The sequence below is a fragment of the Atractosteus spatula genome, chromosome 7 (assembly GCF_055471065.1).
Source record: "Atractosteus spatula isolate fAtrSpa1 chromosome 7, fAtrSpa1.hap1, whole genome shotgun sequence".
NCBI lineage: Eukaryota > Metazoa > Chordata > Actinopteri > Semionotiformes > Lepisosteidae > Atractosteus > Atractosteus spatula.
Window position 1 is genome coordinate 7085971 of NC_142712.1, and position 26589 is coordinate 7112559.

At 41.6% G+C, this 26589-nt stretch overlaps 1 protein-coding gene across 7 annotated transcripts in view; it reads left to right on the forward strand.

The window, feature by feature from the left end:
- erg (ETS transcription factor ERG) overlaps nt 1–26589 on the forward strand; it is a 62614-nt gene that overhangs the window by 10704 nt on the left and 25321 nt on the right. For 4 of the 7 annotated variants that reach the window (XM_088921118.1, XM_088921122.1, XM_088921120.1 and 1 more), the window contains exon 2: nt 10057–10151. In XM_088921118.1, the coding sequence (XP_088777244.1) occupies nt 10113–10151 (39 nt within the window). In that variant the 5' untranslated portion in view covers nt 10057–10112. Of the gene's footprint in view, nt 1–10056; nt 10152–24767; nt 24865–26589 lie in introns of those variants that run through there. The other 3 variants (XM_088921119.1, XM_088921121.1, XM_088921124.1) reach the window with 1 other exon arrangement.

The following is a 26589-nucleotide window of genomic DNA, read 5'->3' on the forward strand; positions in this document are numbered from 1 at the left end:
GCCCCAGTATAGTGACGGGGACACTATACTGTAAACAGGTACCGTCCTTCGGATGAGACGTAAAACCGAGGTCCTGACTCTCTGTGGTCATTAAAAATCCCAGGGCATTTCTTAGGGGTGTAACCCAGGCGTCCTGGCCAAATTTCCCATTGGCCCTTACCAATCATGGCCTCCTAAAAATCCCCTCTATGAATTGGCTTCATTACTCTGCTCTCCTCCCTGATAGCTGATGTGTGGTGAGCGTTCTGGCGCACTATGGGTGTCGTCGCATCATCCAGGTGGGGCTGCACATTGGTGGTGGTGGAGGGGAGTCCCCATTACCTGTAAAGCGCTTTGAGTGGAGTGTCCAGTAAAGCGCTATATAAGTGTAAGCAATTATTAATTATTATTATTATTAATTAAGTGATTTCATTGATTGGCATTGATGACTTTACATCACGATTTCATACACAGAAAATCTCTTTTTGAAAACATAACATAATTTGTTCGTGTTGAGCTTAGCCTGTTCTGCACCATCTCCGTTGAGCTATGGGACAAAAACATTTTGGAGATCGCCCGTTTCCCCTGTGCCGTTTGTGCTAAGGAGATTGACAACTTCCATTTTAGTTCAGGACAAACGACAGAAATTTGTACTTTTTGTTAAAATGCTTTTTTTAAAAAAAAAACCCAGGAAATATGATTATTGCCTCCCAGTATGTTGAAAAAAAAATCTATAGTAGAGGTTTATCTCGGAAATCAATCAGATTGAGTTGAGTGTTTAGCCTGTTTCGGTCTTGCAGACTAAATGCTTGGGGAACAGGGAATTAAACATTAACATTTTTGATAACAGTATGAAGAGTGTGCGTAAGCCAGCATTTTCAGTAACAGATGTACCTAATTTGCTCAAAATATGCTAAGTAGGGTAATTCTTTAAGGACTATTAAACAGCCCGATAAGACCACCCAGTGCAGGTTTCATTAAAGTCTTTTTTATCAACCTGGTAGATAATGAGAACCAGGGTAGATGCTCACAGTTTTTACCTTTATTGCGTCAAACGGATTGTGTGAAAGCGATTCAGATCATGCTTCCTCTCCTCCCGCTCAGTTCAGTTAAATGTCAGTTCCTGGATGTTTTCTTCAGAGAAGCATCGCGTATGAAACGATCCCGGCACACGTCATTTCATTTGGAAGAGCAGCTTTTCTTTTCACCAGTGTGCCCTTCAGTTGCTGTAGCACGTGGTGGGAAACTAATCAGGTACAGATGGACCTTCCTGAGATCAATCCTGTATGACGCAAAGTCGATTCCCTTCCATAATTTAAACAAATTAAGCAAAAAAGAAATCAAATTAATTTTGTTCCTATATAGATAGACTAATGCTCAGCATTTTCTTTAACATTGTACTTCATTAGAAGAGTTCATTGAGGGTGCCTAAAGGTGAGAGTCCATGTTTTCCCATAAACTTTTTCATGTTTCCTGTTCTTTCACAATAATCTGAAAAACGCTGAAAGCAGTGATTTCTGTTTCCTGCATATGGCATCATGTTAATAATATATATTTAGTATGAACTGCGTAAGAGTTTAATAACAAAGTAACTAGTCTTCTACTGTAATGGATTGGTAGTTACCTATTCAATCATTAAGGAAAGACATTGTGAAGCAGAAGGAAATGAAAGAAACTGACAGATTGCTGCTACAGGCCCTGTTGGGGGACCAGTTGATGATGATATTCGCCCTCCGCCAGAGTTTCCAAAGTAGTGCTGGACAGAGGGCACTGCGCACAATCGAAGGTGCCATCCTGTAAATTAAAGACATTAAACCTAGGTCCTCACTACTTGGCCTTTAAAAATCCCATAAATGTGAAATTAAAACGAAACTCCACTCGAGGCTTGTACAATCTGGCCTCCTTAACATTCTCCCCCTGATTCGGTTGTCGATACAGTTTCTCACCTCTCTGCCTGATCAGCTGTGTAGTGGGGATTCTGGGACTTCAGTGGTGGATGAAGTTATTGGGCTCCTTCCATATTTAAAATGCTTTGAGATGAAAAGCACTGTATAAATGCAACTAATTAGAACTGATTGGTGCTTAGTCTATTGCTATTTTGTTTGCCATTTGGCTTTTTCACTGTGTTGCCTTTCTCCCAAAACAACAAGGATTATTTTTTTTTGCACAATCCCCGTTGTTCCAGGGTGTTGCCCTTTCCAGAGAGACCTGATCACAGAGCTTTTTTTAAAACCATCATTTCTCCTCTACAATATTCTCCTGTGATGTCACCCTACTACTTTTCAGCCGGGGCATGTTTTTCTTTGGAAAGTTTTATTTCGGTAAAGAAAACAAGGGATAATTATAACCCCTTGACTGAAATTACATGCCACTTCTCTGCAGAGCTCCACGTATGGTCCTCATGGAGCCTGTCAATCACTCCACACCTTCTCCACCGCGGCACAGAAAGACTGTGTGAAAAGCTAGGCTGGTTCAGGAATGCCTGGGGGTGGGGTGGGGATGGGGGCACAGCCAAGGGCTGGGCTGTGCTGTTGCTGCCTTGAATGTAGGACGTCGTAGTGAGAACCAGACCTTATGGAACCCCAACTATCCCCCCATCCATTTCCATACTGTCACGGATGTTGGAAGGGCATGCCGTGGAATGGCCAGGAGAGCAATAAAGACCTGCGTAGCGGTAAAAGGGGGCAACATGGGGGTTATCCCAGGCTCAGGGGGTCAGACGATGTCGGTATAGAAACCAATGCCCTCAGGCAGCGGATGTGGGGCGACCTGGTACTAGGCGGGTCTCAGGATATCCGTACCCTCACTGCTGAGCCAGGAGCGGAGCAGACACAGGAAGTAAATAGGCTACACAACAAGACACACTGGAAAGACATGAATAATCACAGGGAACTAGGAACAGGACAGAAGTAGAGCGCCCTCGAGGTGTACGGGGCATGACACTAACTGCTTTATCCAACTCGGGGTCCTGGGGAAGCTGGAGCCTATGCTGACACGCAGTGGGCGCAAGGCAGGGTACACCCTGGACAGGATGCCAGTCCATCGCAAGGCACACACACACACTCATGCCAGTAACCAGTTAATGTACAAGGGTGTTTGTGGACTGTGGGAGGACACCCACTTGAACACGGGGAAGATTATGTATATTCAGTGCAGGCTGCACCCCAGAAATTCAACCCAGGGCCCCAGTGCTGTGAGGCAGCAATGCTAAGCACTGCACCGCCATGCTGCCTCAGAGCCCCAGATATGTGCACTCGAGTTCTGAAAGAAGTGAGGACAATATGAAGACACGAACACTGCTAATGCCGGGAAGCCAATTCCATTAGTGGACTTGAACAGTGTTGTGGACTGGGGCATGTGGTATGCCTCATACTGTATGATATTCCTTAATAACAGGTTTCATCCATGCTTCCCTTGACGCTTTCATTAAATCTTAGGATTAGCACTTTTGCGCTTGACATTCTTATATTACCTGTCCAGCAAATCCTTAACTACAAATGTTCTTTTTCCACGTCTTTGGAATGTTATTTCTTGGTTTGAGGCCACTCTTATGTTAACCTTGTTATGGTGTTGATTGCTTTTGGTCGCCAATCACATATTTTGCAAAATGGATTTTCCCTAATATACTGCTGTGCTACTCCTGTGCAGTTGGATCAATTTTTCCCTTGGCCGCTCCTTACTTGCATGCTGGTAGTGAGAATGATTGCTTGCAACAGGAACTACAGTGCCGTTGAATTTCTGGGAGAAATGCAATGGAAAGCTTTCTCATCTCTTAAAGGAATTGTTACAGTTTCTTGTAATTCAAGTTATGCGATTGTCTGTTATGGAACTCTGCTCCATGCTATGGCAAATCAGCGATGTGCACACTGTTTTCTCATCACTTAACAGTGTTTCTGCTTATGGGCAGCTGCGGTGTGTTACACATAATTCATTTGCATTAAATGAATACAGTACAGTTCTGGGATGAATGTCAACCAGTGGCAGTGGGCAGTCTGCTGTGCTCCCTAGGTGAATATTTAGTCTTTCTGAGCTGCAGTGAGCAGGAGAGCTGCTGTGTGTGGGAGACTGGTCTGGCTAACAGGGTGTTGGTGACATCAGCAAATGACATAACCAAGCCCTTTCTTTAGAAACGCCTACCATTTCTATTAGTGTGCTAGGTTTCCACTAAAAAAAGTGTCCCATGAAACATACATTCTTGGGAATTTTCCACTGTTTGCTAAAGCGGTAATACTGTGTTTGGATGTAGGTTTTTAAAGGGAGGCAGTTTCACATTGAGCATCTGCATTTAGCGTCACCTTTTCTTTTGTTCCTGCTTTACACCCAGAGTGTATGTGCATGTGCACTCATTTTTTTCTCTTTATTTAACATGTTACTGTACTGTTCGTTTTACACTCACCACATTTGTTGCTCTGTGTAACACCCACTCCTGGGATGTGTATGGGGTCAGCAAGTTTGTAGTTAGTTCATTACTTACACTTACAGTATACAGCACTTTTCTGGACACTCCACTCAAAGTGCTTTACAGGTAATGGGGACTCCCCTCCACCACCAGTGTGTAGCCCCCACCTGGATGATGTGATGGCAGCCAAAGTGTGCCAGGGAGCTCACCACACATAAGCTACCAGTGGGGAGGAGAACAGAGAAAAATTGATAGATTATTAAGAGGCTATGATTGGTAAAGGCCAGGGGGAAATCTGACCAGGGAGCTGGGGTAACACTCCTACACTTTTTGAGAAATGACCTGTGATTTTTAATGACCACAGAGAGTCGGGACCTCGGTTTCACTTCTCATCCGAAAGAATCTTTTTTTACAGTAAACTGTCCCTATGACTGGGGCACTAGGACACACACACACAAACCGCAGGGTGAGCGCCCCCTACTGGTCCCACTAACACCTCTTCCAGCACCAACCTTAGCTTTCCCAGGAGGTCTCCCACCCCAGCACTGGCCAGGCTCACACCTGCTGAGATTCAGTGGCATGCCAATTGTGAGTTACAGGGTGATACAGCTGCTCGCCATATCAATCAATTCAATCAGTCACTCATGGAGTCATGTTTTGACACACTGCAAGGCTCACAGTACCTGACAGGAGAGTTTGCATGGATTGGAGGAGCAGAATTTCCCTCTGATGTAATTGCAAGCCTGTAGGCGCCCAGGATGTCATAGGAGTCACCTGTTTCAGGATTCTGGGGATCCCTATCCCACCATTTCTAACTCTATTCCCAGTGGCAGTCTTCCACCAGGGAAATCCAAATGACAATCAACTTGAGAGAACTTTCTTTTTGATAGTACAGTTCTTTTTCGACTGGACCACCTAACCGTACCACTTTAAAATAATGGAAAAAACAAAATGAAAAAATGAAAGGAATTCTGACTGAATAGGATGAGAATAACAAATATTTCAGGCACTTCCTCAGGTTTCTGGAGATATCCTAGTATGCAGATGCCAGTAACGAACAGAACCAAATTCATAATGAATACACAATGAATGGTGGTACTTTTTTTACTTTAAGTTATTTTGCATCTTTGCATAAGACGTAAAAAGACAGATGGTCACCATGTTTGCAGTTCTCAACCTAGGAAACAGAATATCAGGCGTTAATAATAAAAGCCTGTCATTGATTGTTAATACAAATAGCCTTATATAATAAGTTTATAGAACATATCACTAGCACATCTGTCCTTGTGAAAGCCGTGAGTCGCATGCTTTTGCAAGGAACTGCTTCTTAATACTATACGTTCTGAGCACCACAACGATAGTCTGTGCTGTGATGGTTCCCAGATGTGGAATCTGGGACGCTGAGAATTGGAAACGTGCTTATCTCAGGTTGACTGGTTAACCCCAATAGTTAAATATTATTAAGTTAAATATACAGGCTTGCATTCATGGTAATAATCGGGTGTGATTATCCCAGGCATGTCATTAAAAGAAAAAGTTAAAAAGTCCCACACTGTCACACAGTTTCCAAATGTAAATGGCACTTGCACAGTGAAGTAATTGCGACGAACCTCTCTCTCGTTAGTGCTCCCTGTTACCCTCTCCAGCCTTTTACCTTGGACAGCACAAGCCTTCTAAGCTCAGGAAATATTGACCTTCGTTATGAAAGCAGCAGGCATATTACGCCGAAAGTGAGAAAGTTTTACACCAAAACCTTTGAGAAATTAGATAGCAAAGCAGAACGGGAGACGGTAATATTTCTCACTATGCGCTGCATATTCTGTGGTATGCTGTTCGTGCCACCGGTATTTCCCTTTTCACAAACTCTGGGAAATTAGGACCGTTTCATTACTTGGATCGGAATGGCTGCAGAAAGCGATCCAGGTGGTTGTAGCCGCCCTATATAATGTAGGGTGACTCTATTTTCAATAGAGAGGTTTTCAATAAAGAGGTACGAGGGGATAATCGACACTCGACACATGCCTCCAAAGTAATGAATCTTTATTACTTTTTCTAATCAAAAAATCATTTTAAATTCTCTAGTTTTTATTAAACTTCTTAGTAAACTTTTAAACAGTTGCAGGGTTGCTATTTCTCTTCCATAATGGCAAAACAAGGAAAAAACAAAAATATAGCCCTATTTAAAAAAAAAAGTTTTTTTTTCCCATTTTAGCAGAACAAAAGTCTTGACATGAGGAAAAATGAAGACATTATAACTTACGAGAATTCCTCATTGGTTTAAAAAATGATCAATTTTAACGAAACATTTTGAAATATAATGAAACAAGACATTGTTATTTTTCATGGCCATAAAAACAGCACAACACACGCAAAAACCCTTTTCAAGCTACAGTACGCTGCGTGCAAGTTCAAACTACCGGTAACGCATGTAGAACGAGAATATGTAGGCTGTTTACACCGTCTGAGTAACGAGCAAAACAAAATCCCGGACAACTTTTGGAAATGTATAAATCCCGGTCGGACCGATATTTTAGGTCTCAAAAAGAGGACATGTCCGGGAAAAAGAGTACGTCTGGTCACCCTAATGTAATGGTGACGATGAACAGAAATTCGGATGGAGGTGGGACTCTCACGCATGAAAGCTCAGTGGCTGAAAGCTTTCGATGAAACGATGATTCCCACCTCATTCGTTAGTGCTGCGTTTGTGCCGGTTTGTGCAGTTGAAAGTAGCGTTTGTGCTGCTTTCGTTCCCGAGATATAGCGCCTCCAGTGACCCCGTCTGCCGAGTTCAAGCGCTCTTTTATAGTTTAGCTCGTACCCTTAACATTTTAAAGACAATCAATATCCATAAACATATGAGCCTCCTTAGATGTGAATAATACTGAGACATGACGCATGCCAACAAGTTAACCATCTATGACATAAACCTGTGGTTGTAATGTATGTAAAATCACCGTGATTGTAAGATTTATGGTTTTTTATTTTCTTAGGCACGTTTTCCTTTTCTTTCTCTACCGTGACACGCTGTTGCCAAACGCGTAACTGTGGGATACCGTCACGACAAGACCTCCGCAGCATGTTAGATAGGGACCCCATGTATAAGGCGTGTATATCGCGGCAGTGTATATCACGACTGGCGCCTTGCTTCCATGCCATCCTGGCACTGCTGTCGCAACAAAGGTCTCATATCAGGACATGATATACCCAGATAGGACGTGTCGCAATATATGGACTTTGTGTCGCAACATGGGGTCAGCATATCCTATCAGGGTATGTCCTATCGCAACATATGGACTCCATGTCGCGACATGGGGGCGGGGGCATTTTGTAGGGGTATGTCATATCGTGATATACGAGCTTCATGTCGCGACATGGGCGGGGGCAGGTTTTGCCATATCGCGATATACCGGCTTCATGTCGCGACATGGGCGGGTCCGTTTTTCCATATCGCGATATAGAGCCTTTCATGTCGCGACATGGGGCGGGGCACTTTTTCTGGGTTATGTCATATCGCGATATACGGGGCTTCATGTCACGACATGGGGGTGGGCGTTTTTTCGGGGTACGCCATATCGCGATATGCGGGCTCCATGTCGCGACATGGGGGCGGGGGCGTCTTGTCGGGGTATGTCATATCGCGATATATCGACTTAATGTCGCGAGAGTGGCGCAACGACAGCGATGTGATCGTGATGCGCGCACTCCTGTCGTGACATGCTATCGGAGTCATGAACGCGCTGTGGATGCCATGACATTCTTTATCTGCTATTCAGTTTTGACCTCAGTGTGACTTCTCTTAGATTGATCAGTAATTGGAAACCAATGGATGTGTTACTGTATATCCAGCGTGCTCATACAGCACACACGGTACACACAGAACTTCCGCTGTGGCGCTTTACCCAATCAGAGAGTCGATTCTCACTCTTCACCCAATCGCGGCCCGAGCTGTTCGGGGGTTTAGCCAATCACAGGTCTGAGAGCTGTTCAAGCCAGCAGCGCAAGGTGGATCGGCTTGTTTACTGTCAATGACAAGCTGTTTTAAAAATGCTTTACTTATTTGCAAAATAACTACATCGCCTTATTTTTTTAACGTCTTTATTGATTCACAATGTCCCGTACTCTTCAATATAAATACATTTTTTATTTGCAATATAACTGTCTTCGCTGCTTTCTGTAATGAATACATGGTATTTTAACTATTTTAATCGTATATTTAACGTAGGGGAAACACCTTTTGATTTGTACTTCAAAAATGAATAGAAATGTAAAGTCTATAATCAGTATATTATTATGCTCGTGCTTTCAATTTTGTTTTTTATTGTTAAATTATACCGATCTTGAAACTAATACCTAAAAATGTGAATATGTGCTCTTGTCTTGTACCACCGGTAATTTGGAAACTGGTGTCTCTTCCCCAATGAAAGGAGCACACAAGCAATACATTTTCGAGAACATGGTTAAAAATTAAAATAAAACACCTAACCCAATGAACTGACATAGTAACTCCTCCCTAAATGTAAGACCGTTTATTCGTGTAAAGGCTGCATAGTCTGGGGTCAACTGATCAAAAGATCACAACTGAAATCTGGTGGTCGTGATTTTGCTGTTTTGTACATCACAGAGTGACGTCACAGCCAGGAAAAGAAGGCGCTGTATTGAAATGACACAAACATAGCACTAATGAATGAGGTGGGTTACAGTTTGTGCCGTCTGTAGTGGGGGGGCAACTTCACGGAGCTTAGCAAGCATCCTCCCTGGCTCACACCTCCAAAATGGGGGAGGGGGGATGTGATGGCGCTGATCTTTGCCCACCGCAGTCGTGTCCTCAGCCCGGCCATGTTAAAAGCAAAGTTACTTAGCACGGTATCTCTTTATTCCTCAACTCGTTTAGCCTTTACGAGAATTTGACCGCACAACTGTTTTTGCCAAGATGCCGAACTGAGAAAAAAATTAAGTGTTATACTTGTTTATGAGCTACGGATAGTTACAGTAGACTGCTTGTGAAATAACATTATGTTGTAGCGCCCTCATCAGGCGGTGATGGGATAGATGGGAACCTGTCTGGGATTGTGGGGATCAGGGTGATTAACTCCTGGGACTTGGGGGGAAGGAGAGGGGTTTATGTACACGTTGTGCGCGTCTGACTAGTCCATGTTTCCCCATCCTGATCTGTGATCTCGGGTTCCCACCCTGAGCTCTCTAGCCTGTATTAGGCAGTACCTTGCGCCTTCAGAAACTGTTGCAGTGGTTTTATTTTTGCTGGTTGTTGAGAGCAGTTCTTTTAAGGATAGTGGTTTTATGTCTTTGCGATCAATCAAAGAGCGTTTCTGGTACTACTCCTTTGCGTGATTGTTGCCCACGTTACAATATTAAGTATTCAGGGCTCTCCTGTATTTCAAGGAGGAGTGGACAAGCCTTGTGAGCCGTTTCAGACGGCTTTTGCTTTGACACAAACAAAATATCTGCCGTTTTGTGCAATGTGAGTCTGATTTAAAACAACCATGTTTGAAGCAACCTTAGCATGCTTGGTCTCTTGACATCCTCTTAACATCTGAACATAAAGTTTAACTGCAATGTGCCTGATGTCTCAAACTGCTGTCTAAAACACATTTTGGAAACCTCACATTGAGGCAAAGCAGAATGTTAACCTGTCTTGTCTTTTGTGTTCCCTTGACCAGGAAGGTGTTGGGTGGACAGACTTGCTGTGGATCCTCCCACATGCCAGCAGAAGGACATGATTCAAACTGTCCCAGACCCTGCTGTCCCTGTCAAAGTGAGCACGCTGTTCTCTTTTTTTATATAGTTCAAAAGGGTGCTGAGATAACATTAATGTATTTACACATATTTCAACTGAAGTGCAGCATACAGTATGTCCTAAGGACAATGGAGAAGTTTTTTTTGGATGCTCAATAATTTAAACTTCAGTGTATATCCAGAAACTGGTTTTCAGTGGTCAGCATCATGGTCACTCTTCCAGCCTGGTAGCAGTCATGCTGGTTAATATTGACAAATCAGCTAATTGTTTTTCCTTTTCGCTTTAGAAGTAGTAAAATCTCTATAAACAGTCACAAGTCACTAAAAAGTGCAGTGTTAGATCTATGTGGAAGTTCTGACTATTCCAAATGACGCTTTTGTCAGTTTGTCTGCCAAGCAAGCGATGTCTATGATGGAGCTGCAAGCTGGATTGAAGCTCCTTTCAATTCTAAATGGAAACCCTGTCACACTAAAGTCCAGCTTCTCCAGGTCTTTAAAGGAACACGCAGTATCAGTGTCACCCAACGTAAAAAATAAAGAACCATTCCAGGAGAGACCGTGTGCCGTGCCTTGCTGAAGCGGCACTGTATTTATGAAAGCTGTCTGTAACGTCTTGGTAGCGCAGGCCAAAATAAACACCCCCCCCCACCCCCACCCCCCCGAGAGCAGACTTTTTTCCTTTCTTAAAGTCAATAGGAAATGACACACTAGCGAGTGAGATCAGAAATGGAGTGCAAAGGAATAGCTATGCAAGATTTATAACACGGGGCACTTTGCCGTTCAAAGTATTGCCTTTAGGGGGTAGCAGGCCTGTTTTTCTCATTCCCGTTTTGTGGCCATAGTTTGGGGAGAATTCACTTTTCTTATTGTTATGTCTACATCTGCAAAATTTATGACGCTTCAGCCAGGGGTGTTAATTTTACTACGAGCGGTAGCTGACAGCTCAGCACTTTTTTTATCACAGTTATTTTCATTATTTTTCCCCCTTTTTTGGTAGAAATGAGCAAAGCCGAAGTTGTAAGTCTGATATCCCAATATTAACTCTTCTACACTTGTTACCAGGGTGGTTTTCACAGTAGTGCTGCCACATTAAGGGAAAATGTTAGTTGTTGATTTAGTCAGGTGTATTTCATATTTTCCTTATTTGTAAGAGCTCCTTTACAGCACTTGTCCAATTGCAGCTGCATGTCTAATTGGAGTCTGTACTGTATATAGTGTGTTCTGTGTGTCTTGGTTTTGTTCTTCACATCATTAAAGGAGAAGTAAATTCATGAGACATCTTTTGATTTGTTTGGAAGTTTTTATTTTTCATTTTGTTTCTTCACTTAACAGACTGGGAGCACACATACAGTATGTGGTGGATGCCTTTTATAAAAGAGCAATCTTTCTTATACTATTGCACATGTGGGTAGCCTTTAAGGTGTGCTAAAGTAGGAAGCTCTGGCCCTCTTGCACCATTAGAGGTACCTTTCAGTTGGAAAACACAGCTGATTTGACTTCTGATTCACTTAATTAGTTTAATCAAGTCATTAAGATCCGATCTTAAATGAAATCCGGGAACGAATGCACCACTTAAGGGCAAAGCTGCCTAACCCTGGAATTGCACTTTTAAAAAAGAAACAAGTAGCTTTAAAATGATTAAACTAAAATTTGTGGTAAATATCGGGTTGCATACAATCAAAACAGCAAGTGTGCCTGATTTCCTTGGCCAAAACAGAGAAGCATTGCAACAATGCTTGTTCATGGTGTCATCGTGATTAATGTTACCAGAAGCTGTTTGGTAAGCACTGGAATTTGTAAAGAATAGCTCATGACCAGAGGAAATAGTTCTCCATAAACACTCAAAGCTGTGTTTTGCTGCTATATTTAAGCAGGTCAAATATGTCAGTAAAGCTCCCAGGCCAGTTTTAATATGTAATTTTTCTTTTAAGGAGCTTGAAAGTGGGACTTCAAATCCTTCTGGATGTTTTTTATTGTTTCTTGTTGTCAGGTTGAATAAATGTTGTAGTTATGACGTCAGGAAGAAGAAAGGCATAGATTTATATCTCCCTTGCTCTGCCTTTTCATTACAAAATTCACATAATTGCTTGGAATCCCTTTTAAGACAAACCATCCTAAATCTTAAATCTGTCCTGTACTCCTGGTCATAACTGCTATGTATTGAGGAGATACTGTTGTATGGAGAACTTTGTAATTAATAAAACATGAATTGGGGCCAAATCCCCCCCCCAGCCTCCTAATAATCCTCAACTATCAATTGGCTTTATTAATCTCTATTCTCCTCCCCACTGATAGCTGATAACTGAGCGTGCATGCTGTGCGCAATCTGGCTGCTGTCGCATCATCCAGGTGGGGGTTACACATTTGTTGTGGTGGAGTGGATTCCCCATTACCTGAAAAGTGCTTTAAGTGGAGTGTCCAAAAAAGTGCCGTGTAAGTGTAAGGAATTAATTAACTACAAGGTCGTCCTATATGTCCTAGGAATGGGTGTTACACAGAACATCAAGGAAACTCAGGGCCATTCTGTTCGGGCAATTCTGGAAACTCCAGTGAAACAGGAGACACAGTACAAGGATATGACAGTGACGTTATTATCAGTTTGAGCTCTCCAAAGCAAGGGAGTGAGGTTTTGGATTTGCGTGCTCATCAGGTGCTGCGTTCTGTCTCGGGAGTGTGGTCGTGGCCAGATCGTGGTCATGGACAAATAACCGAGACTGGTGCTTGTTGGTCTCTGAGGATGCTGCTGAATTTGTTCAGTTGAGTTGAATTGGGGAGAATGTAAGAAGACTCACAGTGGAAGATAAGACTCTTACTGTGAGGTTGCTCCCCAAACCCCCTGATGGCATTTTTGGGTTGACCAGGGCAGAGGGTAGCCCTGGCATCTCAGGGCTCATCTGCTGCTCCTGTGTGCCATGCAGTTTGGAAGCAGCCTGAGGCTTTACAGAGACCGAGAGTGAATCCCAATTGAGAGCCGCATGTTTTACTAGTCGAGCCACTCTGGAGCCCCAGGTGTGCTGCTTTTGATCTAGATGAATTGAATTTCCGATGCATGGTGAATATCCTAAGCAATCCTTGATCTCATATGATGTTCAACTCAGATTGCTGTTCTTTGGCCTTTTGTGAGTGGCTGTTGCTGTGCTTCACTTGGTTTTCATAACCCCTATTGCTTAAGATTGAGGGGGCTTTGTCAGGCTTTATAGTCAATTATGCTTGTAATTTACTGTAATTGCAGGTCTAATAAACACGTTGCCAAGCAATGCAACATTACTTCAATTTTCTTGTGATCCTAAACCTCTTCAAAAAAAATTTAATACGGAAAAGAGGAAATGGCACTTCATTCTACACTAATTTAGCTGTAATCGTTTTTATTTGTTTACTTGCTTGCTTATTTGTTTGCTGTTGTTGCTAAGGAGGTAAAAATCCATGAATATCAGTCAAAATATAAATCTTTACACCCTGCACCCCCTTCAGGACAGCACGCAGTACCAAAAACAGCACAAAACTGCAAAGGACTCCGAGGAAGGAAGGGAATTTTACTGTAAAGAGCAATAAATATTTGACCTGTAGACTCTGTATCTTTTTTCCCCTTTTTACCGTTTTCAACATCATGAAAAGAGAAAACCCGTCTTACCACCTTGCATTCCTTTTCAGGTGGTGAAGCTCTGCAAGCATGGGTTTCCATGGTGTACAGTATATTTCTGTGTTTCACTTTCCAGGCCTGCTCAGTGTTTTCAGTTTGGTGATGGGCCCAGCCGAATCCTTTCCATAGCGTTAAGTTGTTCCTGCTGGATTTGTGCTTTGTGGGGAAACTCTGTCTCTGTGTCCAAGATGTACAATAGCCGGTTTTTCATTAGTTTTCTTAGTAAGTCTGAGTCCCATTGTAAAACAGGGTGGTAGCTCCCAATCTTCAACCACAGAGCTTCCTTCTCTGCTGGAGAATGCCATGCCCTCTGCAACAGCGTGCAGCCGAGTGTTCCTTTGAGGAGGATCGTAGATCCATAGAAAATGACCGTCTGGTCGGAGTGTTCTAAAGCACAGCAGTTAAACGCTATCCCTGGCCTTACGCTCAGAATTCCTCCTGAGGAGCAGGCCAGACGCCTTGCGCGGCGTTCCAAGAAATCCAGCATTCAGGAATTTTATTTGTGGTGGGGTCAGACCGTGGTTTTTTTTTTTGTTGTTTTTTTTCTTCCTCTTCAAGAGTTTTTTTTTTTTGGTAGGGACCTGCGGTCTGGTCACGTTCACTTAAATTTTAACCAGCCTCGGCATGTGGGGAGAATCTGGGCAGATATTTCGGTCGTTCGTTACCCAGCAGACTCCGCCGCGCTGCTGCCAAGAAGTGACAGAGCCGCCGACACACTTGCTCACATGTGCTCAGCTGGGGCAGCAGGCAGGGGATCCAGATGTGGAGCTGTGTGGCAGCTGAGGAGAAGCCGAGGCTCCAGAGCACACTAAGGTAATCGGTTCTCCTGCATTTTCAGACATTCAGTCTCTGCTGTGTTGATGCCATCTGCTTAAGAACCTTTGTGAGCAGGGAGCATGTACAGACGGGGCAGAGGACGCGTTTGAAGTTTGGGATCTCGGTCTCTCTCCTCAGTCTGTTGACCAGGAGCTGCCACTTGAACGGTTAGAGATGGTGTCATTCGGAGTTGTTAGTTTTTGTGCTGTTCAGGGCATACATGCACTTTAGAGGTTGCCTGATGCAGGTGTTTAATGTGGATTTAAAAAAAAAAAATCAGTGTCTGCTTGTCAGCATTTACAGGGATGTAGGGGGGTCCAGATGTTTTTTAAATCAAAAAGAATGAGATACCTCAAGAGCCGATGAACCTGGAAATTGTTGATGGTGAATAACTTCTAGAACGATCCGCCAGTTTACCAGCTAATTGAAAGTACAACATTTCCATAAACCTAAACTATTTATAGTTCAAGGCGAAATAGTTAGCAAAAACTGTATACTGTATAAGCTCAGTGATATTTTTTCCATTAGCATGACAAGTCACTGTAGCTTTCAAAGCCAAATGCATTCTATTAGATATGTAAATCATCCTCTAAAAAAACTATCACAATAGCAAGATAGATTAAAAATGACGTTTTCTTAACAACACGTGTTGCTTTGTGAGCTGGCACCATTTTTTTCTAATCTGAGAGAATAACAATAGGGTCTCCTTGGGTGTGAAAGTCTTTGCTTTTCCAAATGGTCTCAGAAACAGATTATTTTCTTGTTGTGGAATAGAGCTTTTTCTTTTTTTGGCTAATTTGTCACCAGCTTTCCTGGAAATGTTTTTAAACAGGTAAAAAGTTCAGGAAAAATATTCTTTCAGAGCAATAAAAAGCAAAGCACAGAGGTAACACTTTCTCTGTGGGTTGTTGATCCTTATAAAGGCATTTCAGTGCACAGTTTGCTTAGGAGACTTTAAACATTATTTTTTTCACCTGTCCCATAGCTTTGCTAATAAAATCATCAGGTTGTTGTTTACAGCTAATATAGAAAGGTAATATTGTGATCCATTGTGAAGGTCTATTTTAGAATAAAAAGTTCTATAATAATAAATTGAATTTAATGTTACTATTAGAAGTGTTTGATTAATAAAAATAAACTTTTTATAAGACAATTGGAAAGCACTAGGTACTGTAACTTTGTTTTGCACATGTCCTCAAATTGTGTATGTATTTGACAGAACCACACTGTACCATGCAAAAACCACACAACATTTAGAAATCACAAAGTATCTATGCTGGTTCCATTAAGAGGTGGCCAAAATTGTCTGTTTTTTTTTAATATTTGGAAAATAAAAAATGTTTTCCAAATAAGGAAAAAAAGTTACTTTTATTTTAAAGTTCCCTGGAAAGCCTCACTGGCTTGAGAGAGAAACTAAGTTTGCTTTTCTAATTCCAAACTTTCAAATAACAAGGATGTGCTGTGCAGTTTTGCCTGAGATTTTCTTGTGTTCCTGAAACGGCTTAAAAAAACAGGAATGTGAGAATGCAAGCATTCTTTAACGCACTACTTGAGAAAGGAATTCTTTATGGAAGGGATTTCCTGTCCAGTGGTCTGACTGCTGGAGCCACATACAATGATTCACGTAGCTGACATGATACTGGTCTTGTCTGACGGAGTACAGGGTTTGTATGACACACTGGCCTGGAAGAAGACACACATTTTTTAAACATATTTGAGGGTTTGACAGGGAAGCCACTTTAACTCGGTCTGCACCTGCTGGTGTAAATGTTTTTAGAGAACAGAAATGCTGGTGATATGTTTCAGCGTGTGTTCTGTTGCCTCACAGTGCCCAAGCTCTGCGAGGAATCCTTCAGGAAGCCAGCTCCCAAGGCTCTGATGACTGGCTGTGATGTGGTTCACCACATCCTCTTGTACACAAACATACAAAATAAAATTTCTCTGGGACGTGTGTTACAAAACAATACAATTCTGTACTGCGGCCTTCAAATCAAATTTTCCAACCGCCCGCCAGTTACAAATTCAAATTCCTGGCTCTTACCCATTGCAAATCTGTCGACAAGTAGCAGGTTTGTTTTTTGCAACTGATGCGTGGGTCAGAGGCTTGATTTAATCTTGAAATACTGCATAGGTATCTCCAAGACACCACGTGAAACTGAGAATAATTCAAAAGTGTTTATTAGGCCTAATCTGTAGTCTAAAAAGTAATGAGAAAACAAAAATTAATTAAAAACAGAACTTTTTTTAGCTGTTGCTTAAGTGATATTTGTTGCTTTTGTAATGTTGAAGTATGTGCAAACGTCAACTATTTCTGGAGCAGCAGTATATATCCACAGTGTTACAGTTTTGAGAAGACCAGACCTTTCCCATTGCATGAGTAATAACCTGCGCATGAGGGTCATTAAATCAGAAGGCATGTGGTTTTATAACGGTTGTACATTTTTAATATCAATTGGAAAAATAGTGCTATCTGGTCATACATTCCAGTGTGTTCGGATGCCCAGAAGTACTTTCTTTTGAAGAAGTTTTCATCACATCAGATGTAAGTATGGGCTCCCCCTAGTGGCCAATAAAAACAGAAGGAAAGAATGCCTGCTGTCTTTTCATCTGTGCACCTTTGGTTAGGAGTCTATCCATTTTATTTGTTCAGTGATGATTTAAGTGTGAGCAATCATCATGATCCATTACAAATATCATCACTTACACGAGGAAGATTAAGTCCATAATAAAATCCTTAAGTTGTATTTTGCAGCTTTATTTTTGCTGTGGACTGAAGTAAATAAATAGACGACATTTGTCAGTATCGGCGCTGATTGAAACTACTGCTGAAGGACATTCATTCGGAACACAAGAGCGCTTCTAAATGCGAGCTTGACTCGCTGATTGAAACAATAATAGAACACGTACAAAAGCATGGTAAGAAAGCTTAATCTGCCCTCCGTTTCCTGCGATGGCAAAATGCGCTTGCTCCTATGGAAAATAGGCCCTGGGGCCCTGACAAGTGAGGTAATAACAAACACACCTGTGTTTTGATCACAAGTATGTGTTGATGAGAAAGCGAGCGTGCTCTTCTGCCATGCAGTTCTCCGTTGACGTGACACTTTGTTTTGATGATGTAGTACAGCTCAGGCTCCTCAAATGGAAAACACATGAGGTCCCCAGGGTGCACAGAAGTAAGCCAACAACTACACAGGCTTTGGGAGAGTGTTTAGTCAAGCAACAGACTGCCATTATGACTGAAGAAAAAAAAAAAAGAAGCTTATTTTTAATATAGCTGTCTGGCCACGTTGATTAATTCAAATCATATGGCCCTTCTTTTTCCTTCTCATTGCAATAATGCACAAGGCTGTGGAATGTGGCAGTAAAATGAAAGGGGAATGTTACAGGAATACAGAGTTGCAGCTTTCAGATGTCCCTTTTCAATTTCTTGTAGAAAAATGAAAGCACACCAAGGACACACCGACACAGAAGTGGGCACAGGCCAGGTTTATTCTGGGTTGGGTGTGCTTTCTCTAGCCTCTGTACTTGTAATGGCAGGTCATCCAGTTATTCAGTTCAGCTACAGAATTTTTGTTAGGAAGAATTCAGACAAAATAAAATCGCACCTAGTATAAACCTCTTAAAATATGTCTTGGAGACTATAAAGATTACATGTGATATGGTCACTGACATGCAAAACATGCATTACAGAAAAAAAGCCAAGTAAAATTGACAGTTTCAAATTTTATTTAGATTAAGATGATTTTTTAAGTGCAATAGTAAAGCCGAGACCCACAACAAAAAAAATGATTGAAAATGGGTGAATGTCATATTGATGGACAGTTCAGATATATGGCAACAAATATACAGGACAGGTTCAACTGCATATACACAGTATATCCCAATAATTATTGAGCAAGATTTATTTATTAGTAAAGCATTCCCATAATTTATCTAGCGCTGATCCATCCCATTTAAGTGAATTAGACATGTTAGGAAATGGGGTGCTACTGGAAGCACTTAAGATTGTGAGTCCTGCTGTCACCCCCTTTCTGAAGCCAGTTCGCTCCAAGAGAGGACACTGACTGCTGACCCTGCGTCCCTCATTCATGGGACAGCACAGAGTGCTGAAGGCAGACACAGGGATGGATGTCTATCCCCCGTTCGAACCCGAGCCTGTCACGGCCTTGGGGTTACAGCAGGCAGACCACCGGGGCAGAGAAAAGACTGGCCCTCGTTCTCCGTAAACTGTTGACTGTTGTCCTCGTTCTCCGTAAACCACGGTGAATACTTTTCTCCCTGAACAGTAAATCGAAGCAGAACAAAGCGTGGGCAATACGTGGGTTATTGCGAATTCAGGCAGTCCTGCACACTTGCCTCCTCGTCCAAGAAAATGGACAAAGAAAGTATGTGATAGGAACCAAATGGCTCAGAGGAAAGGATCATCTCATGCTGCTCTGATTCCTGAAGGCTGTAAATAGACTGTAAATAGCTTACAAATGTTGGTAATAGCCTGTTCTGGGTGGCAAGTGCTTACAACTACCAGGCGGTAGCTGGTAAGCCAGAATTTCTACAAGGCCTTGGTTACAATTAACATGTTTTTTAAACATCAACGAAGAGTTTTGGAATTTGCCTGGTGTGCACTTAAACAGTTTTAAATCAAAGACAATGAGATCTTGGTGTCTTTTTTGCAATGCTTGTTGAGTGATTGTTTCTAGGATGTTTTAGTAAGTACAGTAAATGATTCTGTTCTGTTCTTGATTGTTTAATATACATAGTACATAGCCATCGCAGACTCACAGCTTGAAAGGACTGGTCCAGTTCATTTAAAAAATAACTATATGATGTAGTCAGTGTAACTGAATGTCTGCAGCACATTCAAGAAGTGCCTTGTACTGCTAAAAACCATGCTCCCGTTGTAAAACAGTAACCAGAGTTTGAAAATGCAACCCTGGGTGCCAGTTTTGCAACTAGTAAGAACTGATTCCCATGGAAGAACAAAGTTGTCTACTGAGTCTGGAGTGTCAGTTGGTAGGGTGTTGAAAGACATTTACAATTACTTCCTTTAGAGCTTTCCGTAAGCTTAAAAAACACAACCACATTATTCTAAAGAGGTTCGAACTGCATCAGTGTGCAGAGTTTAATTCCACACTGGAAAGTAAAAGAAAAATTTGAAAATGTTTACTGCATACATAACCCTGTCACTGTAAAATCTTCAAAATGGAAGAAATAACTGTAAATAATAAGAAAATAAACAACAACCACAATAATAATTGGTCAGTATTATCTCTGGAATGCTTTCAATATGTTTAACATGAACCTTCTGACATGAACCTTTCCTGCTTCAGAACGCCATGACCCTCTTCCATCTCAAAGCCACGCCACCTCTGTGCTCCTGCACAGTGCTGAAAGCTTTCTGACCGCCACAGGGCCTCAGGCACCAGGCAGTCAAGGGGTATGAAGGGAGTAACATGGTGTCTGAAAGGTGCGGAGAGAGACTCTCACGACTGCTACTCCCTAGTGTTGCACACTGTTGTCCAGAGATGGAGCTGTTAATTGCAAGAGTTATGTGTCTTGTGTTCCCTTAGCCCAGCCTGTGTGCCAGGCTGGGCTAAGGGAATATAAAAATATTCAATAATAAATGAGAATGTGTGTTAATCATCCTTTGTTTTCTTACCACTAGTTTCATTCATTATGGCTTGTTACGATTTATTGAACCAGACAGGCTTCTCTGTAAAAATGTAAAAAAACCAAACATGTGGTGCTTGTATTGGACAGTTTGGCAGTGTAGATTTTTTGGCTTGTGTGGTCCTGATCTCATTCTATTCGCTGTGGGATCGCGGAAGGTGAATCATGTTACATTGTTGCATCTCTCTGGCGGGAGGCACCAACCAAAACCCTGAAGCTGCACTGGGTCCTGTATCTCACGGTAAAACCATCAGCAGCAGTTCTGATCGGCGCTGCTGGTTGGATTGCACAGAAAGTAATACGGTATAGTGAAAATGGTTATCTTACCACATGATCGCATTGGCCATTCTGGAGGATTTGTCGTGCCAGACTGGTGATAAAGACAGCTGTGAAGTTAAAAATGCCTTTAACGAGTCTCATGAAGTATCTTCCTATTTTGCTTTTCTGGTCAGGTACAAGCCGTGCTGGTTTAGTACATTATAATGTGGAATGGCTGAACTTCCCAGCCTCCCGTGTGAGTGTGTTTTCACTGCAAGACCACAGAGGGAACAGAGGGTCATTTCCTACAGACTTCCTCCCTCAGCCAATAAAAAAAAAAATCTAAAAGCATCACCCAAAAAATAGTTGCCGACAGTTAAGTGCAGGGGAGATAAATTCTCCCCACAGAACTTGAGGAAGCCATCTGTACAGTATATTAATGGTGGGGTTTGTGGTATGTCTGGGAGTGGAAGCAAAGTTTGAGTTTTTGGGAAAGAAAAGTCGATCAGTCAATGTGCTTACTTCACGCAAATTTCAATCCCAAACCCTAGCTTAAATTTTTGCTCATCCATCTTCCTTTTCATTTTGCTTTTTTGGGTTGGTTTTCAAATCCAGCGAAGGTCTTGCCCGGTAGGGGCTCCTGTTAGGTGAGTCATTCATAATTCAGGTAATTAAGTGTTTAAATGGAAGTGTTGGGAAAGGAAGCGCTTGGAAAAAAAATGACCAAAACATTTTTGTGGATATACAGTACTCCAGTACCGCAGTCTTAAAAGTGTCATGAAGCCAACTGTTAGAATTTATAATTCAACTAGTTCTTTTCTGACTATTAAGAGACTTTTGGAGATGCAGCCTTTGAGCAGGATATTTAAAATTAAATCAACCTTTTTTTTTTCGTTTATAGAACTGCGACATTGTGTGCTTTGATTTCATTATCGTCGAGAGCTTTTTAAATGCTGTGAAGATCCTGTCAGAAGTCTCCTCACCTTTTCATTTCAGCCCCCCCCCCCCCAAAAAAAAAACTCACACAGCGGTCCCAGCACCTCTGCCAGTGGGCCTCTGGGTGCTGGTGCTGGGAGGAGCTGTGATGTCGGAGAGCACCTGAGGACGGGCCAGGCCTGAAAAAACCCAGGCTTCTCCTCTGGGACAGGTGGCATTAGGGCTTCATAGTCACACTCCCTGCTGCCCTGCCGAACTGCTCCAGAACAAGGGATGTGCTGTGGGCTCAGCTAAAGAGGATGTTGGGCATGTGCAGTGCTTGTTAGAGCAGACAAAGGATAATATTCAGAACGTGAAAGGAAAGCTATTCATTAAAAAAATATAAAAATAAAATGCAAACGCCTATAACAATATGTCAAAACACCAAAGCTTACGTATTTGTTCAAATGTAGCATTTCTCTTAATATGTACCCTTGGCGCTGTGTTATCTACTTCTTCCATAAGTGATTTCAAGCAGTTCGCTTTTGGGCAACCATACACTGTGAGAATTGTCTTGAGACATAGGTATTACAAATAGCTGCCGAGTACAAGCTCTTGCAAAACTCATGTCCAACAGCAGGGCCTGAAGCAACACATCTTACTTGAAGCCCCGTCTTAAGTAGAGGATTTTTTATACAAAATGTTTTCATATTGCACAAACTGCCAAATTCAAAGCAGGTTGCCAATAGGTCAGCTACTGTATAAGGACAATTATTACTTCATGCATTTTGCCTACAACCTCCAAAGCTCTAAATATTTACTGCAGGTGAGCAGTATTCAATGGGAGATGCATTTCCACAATAAAACGTCTGGCTACTGGGAGTCACAGGTGCTACGTGATATCTTTTTCAACATTTTTGTCTTTTGTATGCAAGTGTACAAAAGGTGACTGATATGTCTGTTTGCCTGCAGAGATTTCTGAGAGCAGATTTTTTTCCCAAGATCCAAAAAGTGCTCTAGTGGTAAATGGTGCCAGTGCAGGATATGGGAATGCTTCGTACATGAGGCTGTGCCTGTGCACTTGTAACTCGGCTTGGCCATCTTCTTTTCTGACCTCAGAAGCTAAGCAAGGCTGAACCCAGTCATTACTGGGATGAGGGTGCTAAGACGAGACCAGGTCCTGGCAGCTTGGTAATTAAAGATCTCATAACACCGTTCTTAAGAGTAGGAGTGTTACACTGGTGTCGTGGCTAAATCCCTCTCCTGCACTATACTGTCTCCTTAAAGTTCACCCTTAATACAACTGATGACGTAATTTCCCACTTCTTAACCTGATCTGCTGTGTAGTGAAGCTGCAGGTGCAGAACAGCTCTTGGACGGACATGAAGCAATACATTATTATTATTATTATTATTATTATTAATTCTAGTGTCCAGTGTGCTATCATTTAGGATTAACCAGCAATTGGATTAAGTTTCACAATAGTTGTCTTGTACTTGAAAGATTGATTTAGTCACTTTGTAACTTTTCATGATTTTTTGGTTATTTTAGGGTGGAGACGGTCATTGGTGCCTACTGAATGAAAGAAAGAAAGAAAGAAAGATAGAATGAGTCTATCTGTGCTAATCGGTGACAGTACACTAGCTTCTGTACTTCACATGCTTACACCAAAGTGGTTTTAATGGTATTTTTTAAAGAACACTTCTGTGCTGTTTTTAGCAACTTCCTTTTTTTCTGTAACTCTGCTGTTACGCAAAGTCAGAACTGGTCTTCAAGCACAGTGCGGCTTTGTGCTTTCTCTTGAGCAAGCCTCAGAACCACAAATCTCAAATAAGGTTGGAAAAGAAACTGCTCTTCTAGAATGAGGCTCTTTCAACAACCTCAGGGACCTTTCTAAAACTGAAGGGTGTGCAGAGGCATTGTCTGCTTCTGATGTGATCATTCGCTAATATTATAGGGTCTAAATCAGCATTGCATGCTTCCTTATTCTAGAACTGAAATCTTGCAGTTCAGACTCTTTTGCCTTGCAGGTGAAAGGTGCTTATGAGCCTCCCTGCTCCTTAGGCTTGAAAATAAGCCTAAATTTAGCCACGCTGCCTGGTTTAACAGGGCTTGATCCAGATCTTCTGACTTGCAATAACTTATAGTTTTGCAGGAGGCAGTAGTAGGATGCGGCTTGATACACTATTATACTATAATACCGCTAACAGAAAATACTAACAACCAGTTTCTCTACTCAATTCGGCATCTCTTTTGGCATCGTTACAAAACTCTGCCTCAGACTGATGCTCAGCATCCGCTACTGAATATATTTTGAAAGGTGGTTAAGTGAAAGGTGGTTAAGATTAGAACACAGAATTTGAGGCCCATCTTAAAATAATGTACTGTACTGTACATTTCCATTTTGCAGTGATGCCAATTGAGAAAGATCCATGAATCTTAACATAGCAGCTCTTCACAGGGCTTGGGGGGAGCAGCTGTCTCCCCATCTATGTGTCTCCATCCACATGTGGAGATGTGAAGCTCTGCTCCTCCAGTACACTACCGTTCAGGAACAGCAGTAAGTATGATCTGTCCCCCAAAGCAAGGCCATTATGTAATGAGCTGTCAAGAAAGGGAGCTAGTTATAGTTTCTGACAAGATCCCTCAGTCAAATCTTTACTCACAGATGTCTTTTTTTACTTTTAATGCGTCATGAGGAGTAACGAGCCTGTTTTTACCTCTTAATCCTATCCGGCAAGTGTTTTGATGATCATTTATGAACTTTATGAACAGGTGGGCTCCTGTTGCATCACTTGGAAATGGGTGAAAAAAATCAGCGCCCGGAAGAGCAGTTTAGTCTTGGAGATGAGGTGGAAAGGTCTTTTTTTAAAACGATCCCTTTGTGGCAAATGGCTGCATGTGCGTTAAGACGGTTTTACTCTACGGTTCATTCTACAGCAAAGCAAATACAGTTACAGAGCCTTGAACCTCTGGGGACATGTGGCGTGAAACCGTGTAAAATTTGGACTGTATGATCAGACATCTGCATCCTGCCTCCGACTGGTATGTCACACTTATAGCACATCAAGACGCACCTGCCCCATCAGAGACTTTGGCTGCACCAACCCGCCCTCCCATCCCCCCATCCTTCTGCTCCTCCAAAAAAATCTTCTAACACACATCATCAAGAAAAACAACATTGTTTTTAGCCCTTCTTATCTCTCCGCTCCCAAATATCCTGTTTCTTCGAGTTGCGGTCACCAGGACCAATAGAAACCTCTTCCTGCTATTGGCTGACTTCATTTCCCAACGTTAGCACAATCTCATCCGTTCCAAACACCGCCAGCAAACCTCAACACTTGCCTGCTCTCCACCAAAAAAAAAAGTTGGGACCGCTTTATTTACACCAGGACTCGATCAATAGTCCTGATCGAGAATGGCCAGTACCATAAAGGTAAGCGACAAATGTTTTTTTTGTGTGTGACGTTTTTAGGGTTTCTTTTGAAGCTGTTTTCGCCGTGCGAAGAGTTTCGATTCTTTTCATGCGCTCTAGAGAGAAGAGATAATGTGGGAATGGGTAACACCCTTTCTGCCACAATGGTACTACAAGATTTCCTTTTCGCTGCCTTGTAAATTTCCTTTTTCCTACTCAAACTGTCTGCAAGGTTCAAAATTTCTTCAGAGGCATCACGAAAAAGGCCATCGCATTTGTACGCTCTCTTGGACATCGGAAAATGAGCAGTGGCTGCAAAAATAGAAATCTCAATTTCTAGCTGTAAAAGGATACTATTGGTTTGTATCTAAAAGTGTTTATTTTTTCCTAAAAATACTTCAGATTTTCAGATTTGCAAAAAAAAATGCTTTGCACGTGTTTTATATTTTAATAATAAATAGTTAAAACATTCATTGTTCATTGGTGAAAAGAATTCGTTACCATGCTGTGGGATACTGTAGCTAATCTGTGTTTCTGTTTTTTTGTATATGCTGTGTACAAACCACTGAAGTAACAATGTTTCTTTTCAAGTTTGTGATCATTTCATGTGGATTGTAAATTTGTGCCAGAAATCTGGATTTTTTCAATGTCGCAGTCCGATGATCTCCTGCTGAATTAAAGTTAATTTACTAATCCTAATCATTAAAATGACTTCAGTCATTTTTTAAAGTATTTGTTATAGTAAAAAGTGCTGTAACATTCTCAGTTCCAAATCAAACCCACAGAACACTGTGCTTTTCGAAGCACCAGTGTGCATTTCATGCCAAATGATTTTTGTAACAATTTCAATGCTATATGAGATTATCGCTGGCTGTTTTTTATTTTTTGTTTGTAAAGCTACATCCATTGAGGCTATTTTAAATAGTTATTTTCTGTGAGCAGTTATATACAAAATATTTTTAAAGCATACCTCAGATTCTTTTTTCTGAATTCACTTGATGCCCTTTTTTTTTAGACTGTCATAATTTAATGATGTTTGGAAGTGTTTGCAGGGATTCTGTGGCAATGAAATAGACTGAATCCCTTTTGAAAGCATCCTGAAAATAGATTTCATGTCGAAGTAATGCAATGTCTGTTGAAAATGTATTAAAATAAAACCTCATATCATTTGTATTAATGTAATCAAATCATACCTGATGATTCGATTCCACAAATTCAGAGTTAAAGCAAAGACAGTGGTCGGAATATTCCAAAACAGAAGATAATTTGTTTCTTTTGCTGCACTGTCAAATCAGTTTAATCAGAGAAGCACCAACAAGTCTCCTTCTGTCATAGTATTAAATCAACACTTGGCACAAAAGGCTGGATAATGTTATGGAGCAATGGAATATTTTGTTGGTACCATATTAAAACTGGAATGAGCAAAGCAGTGAGGTTGTTAGCTGTAGTGTGCACATTGGTATTTAAAGGACACGCCTCTGAAAGAAAACTAAATCTGTAAGCACATTGTTGTGGCCTGATATGCAAGTTGTTTACACTGGAAAATAAAAACTGCATTTTGGCAGACAGTTCAGCACGTTCCCTGTATGTGAGTACGTTCAATAAACTCTGGAAAGATCTGTTATTTGAATTGCTTTTGTGATCGGACAAAGAAACGAGTTGTCGTGGATCCTGTGCAATTGTTTGAACAAAATATGTATTCAAAACAAGGGGTGTATATTAGATTGTCAGACTGTGTGCTGTGGA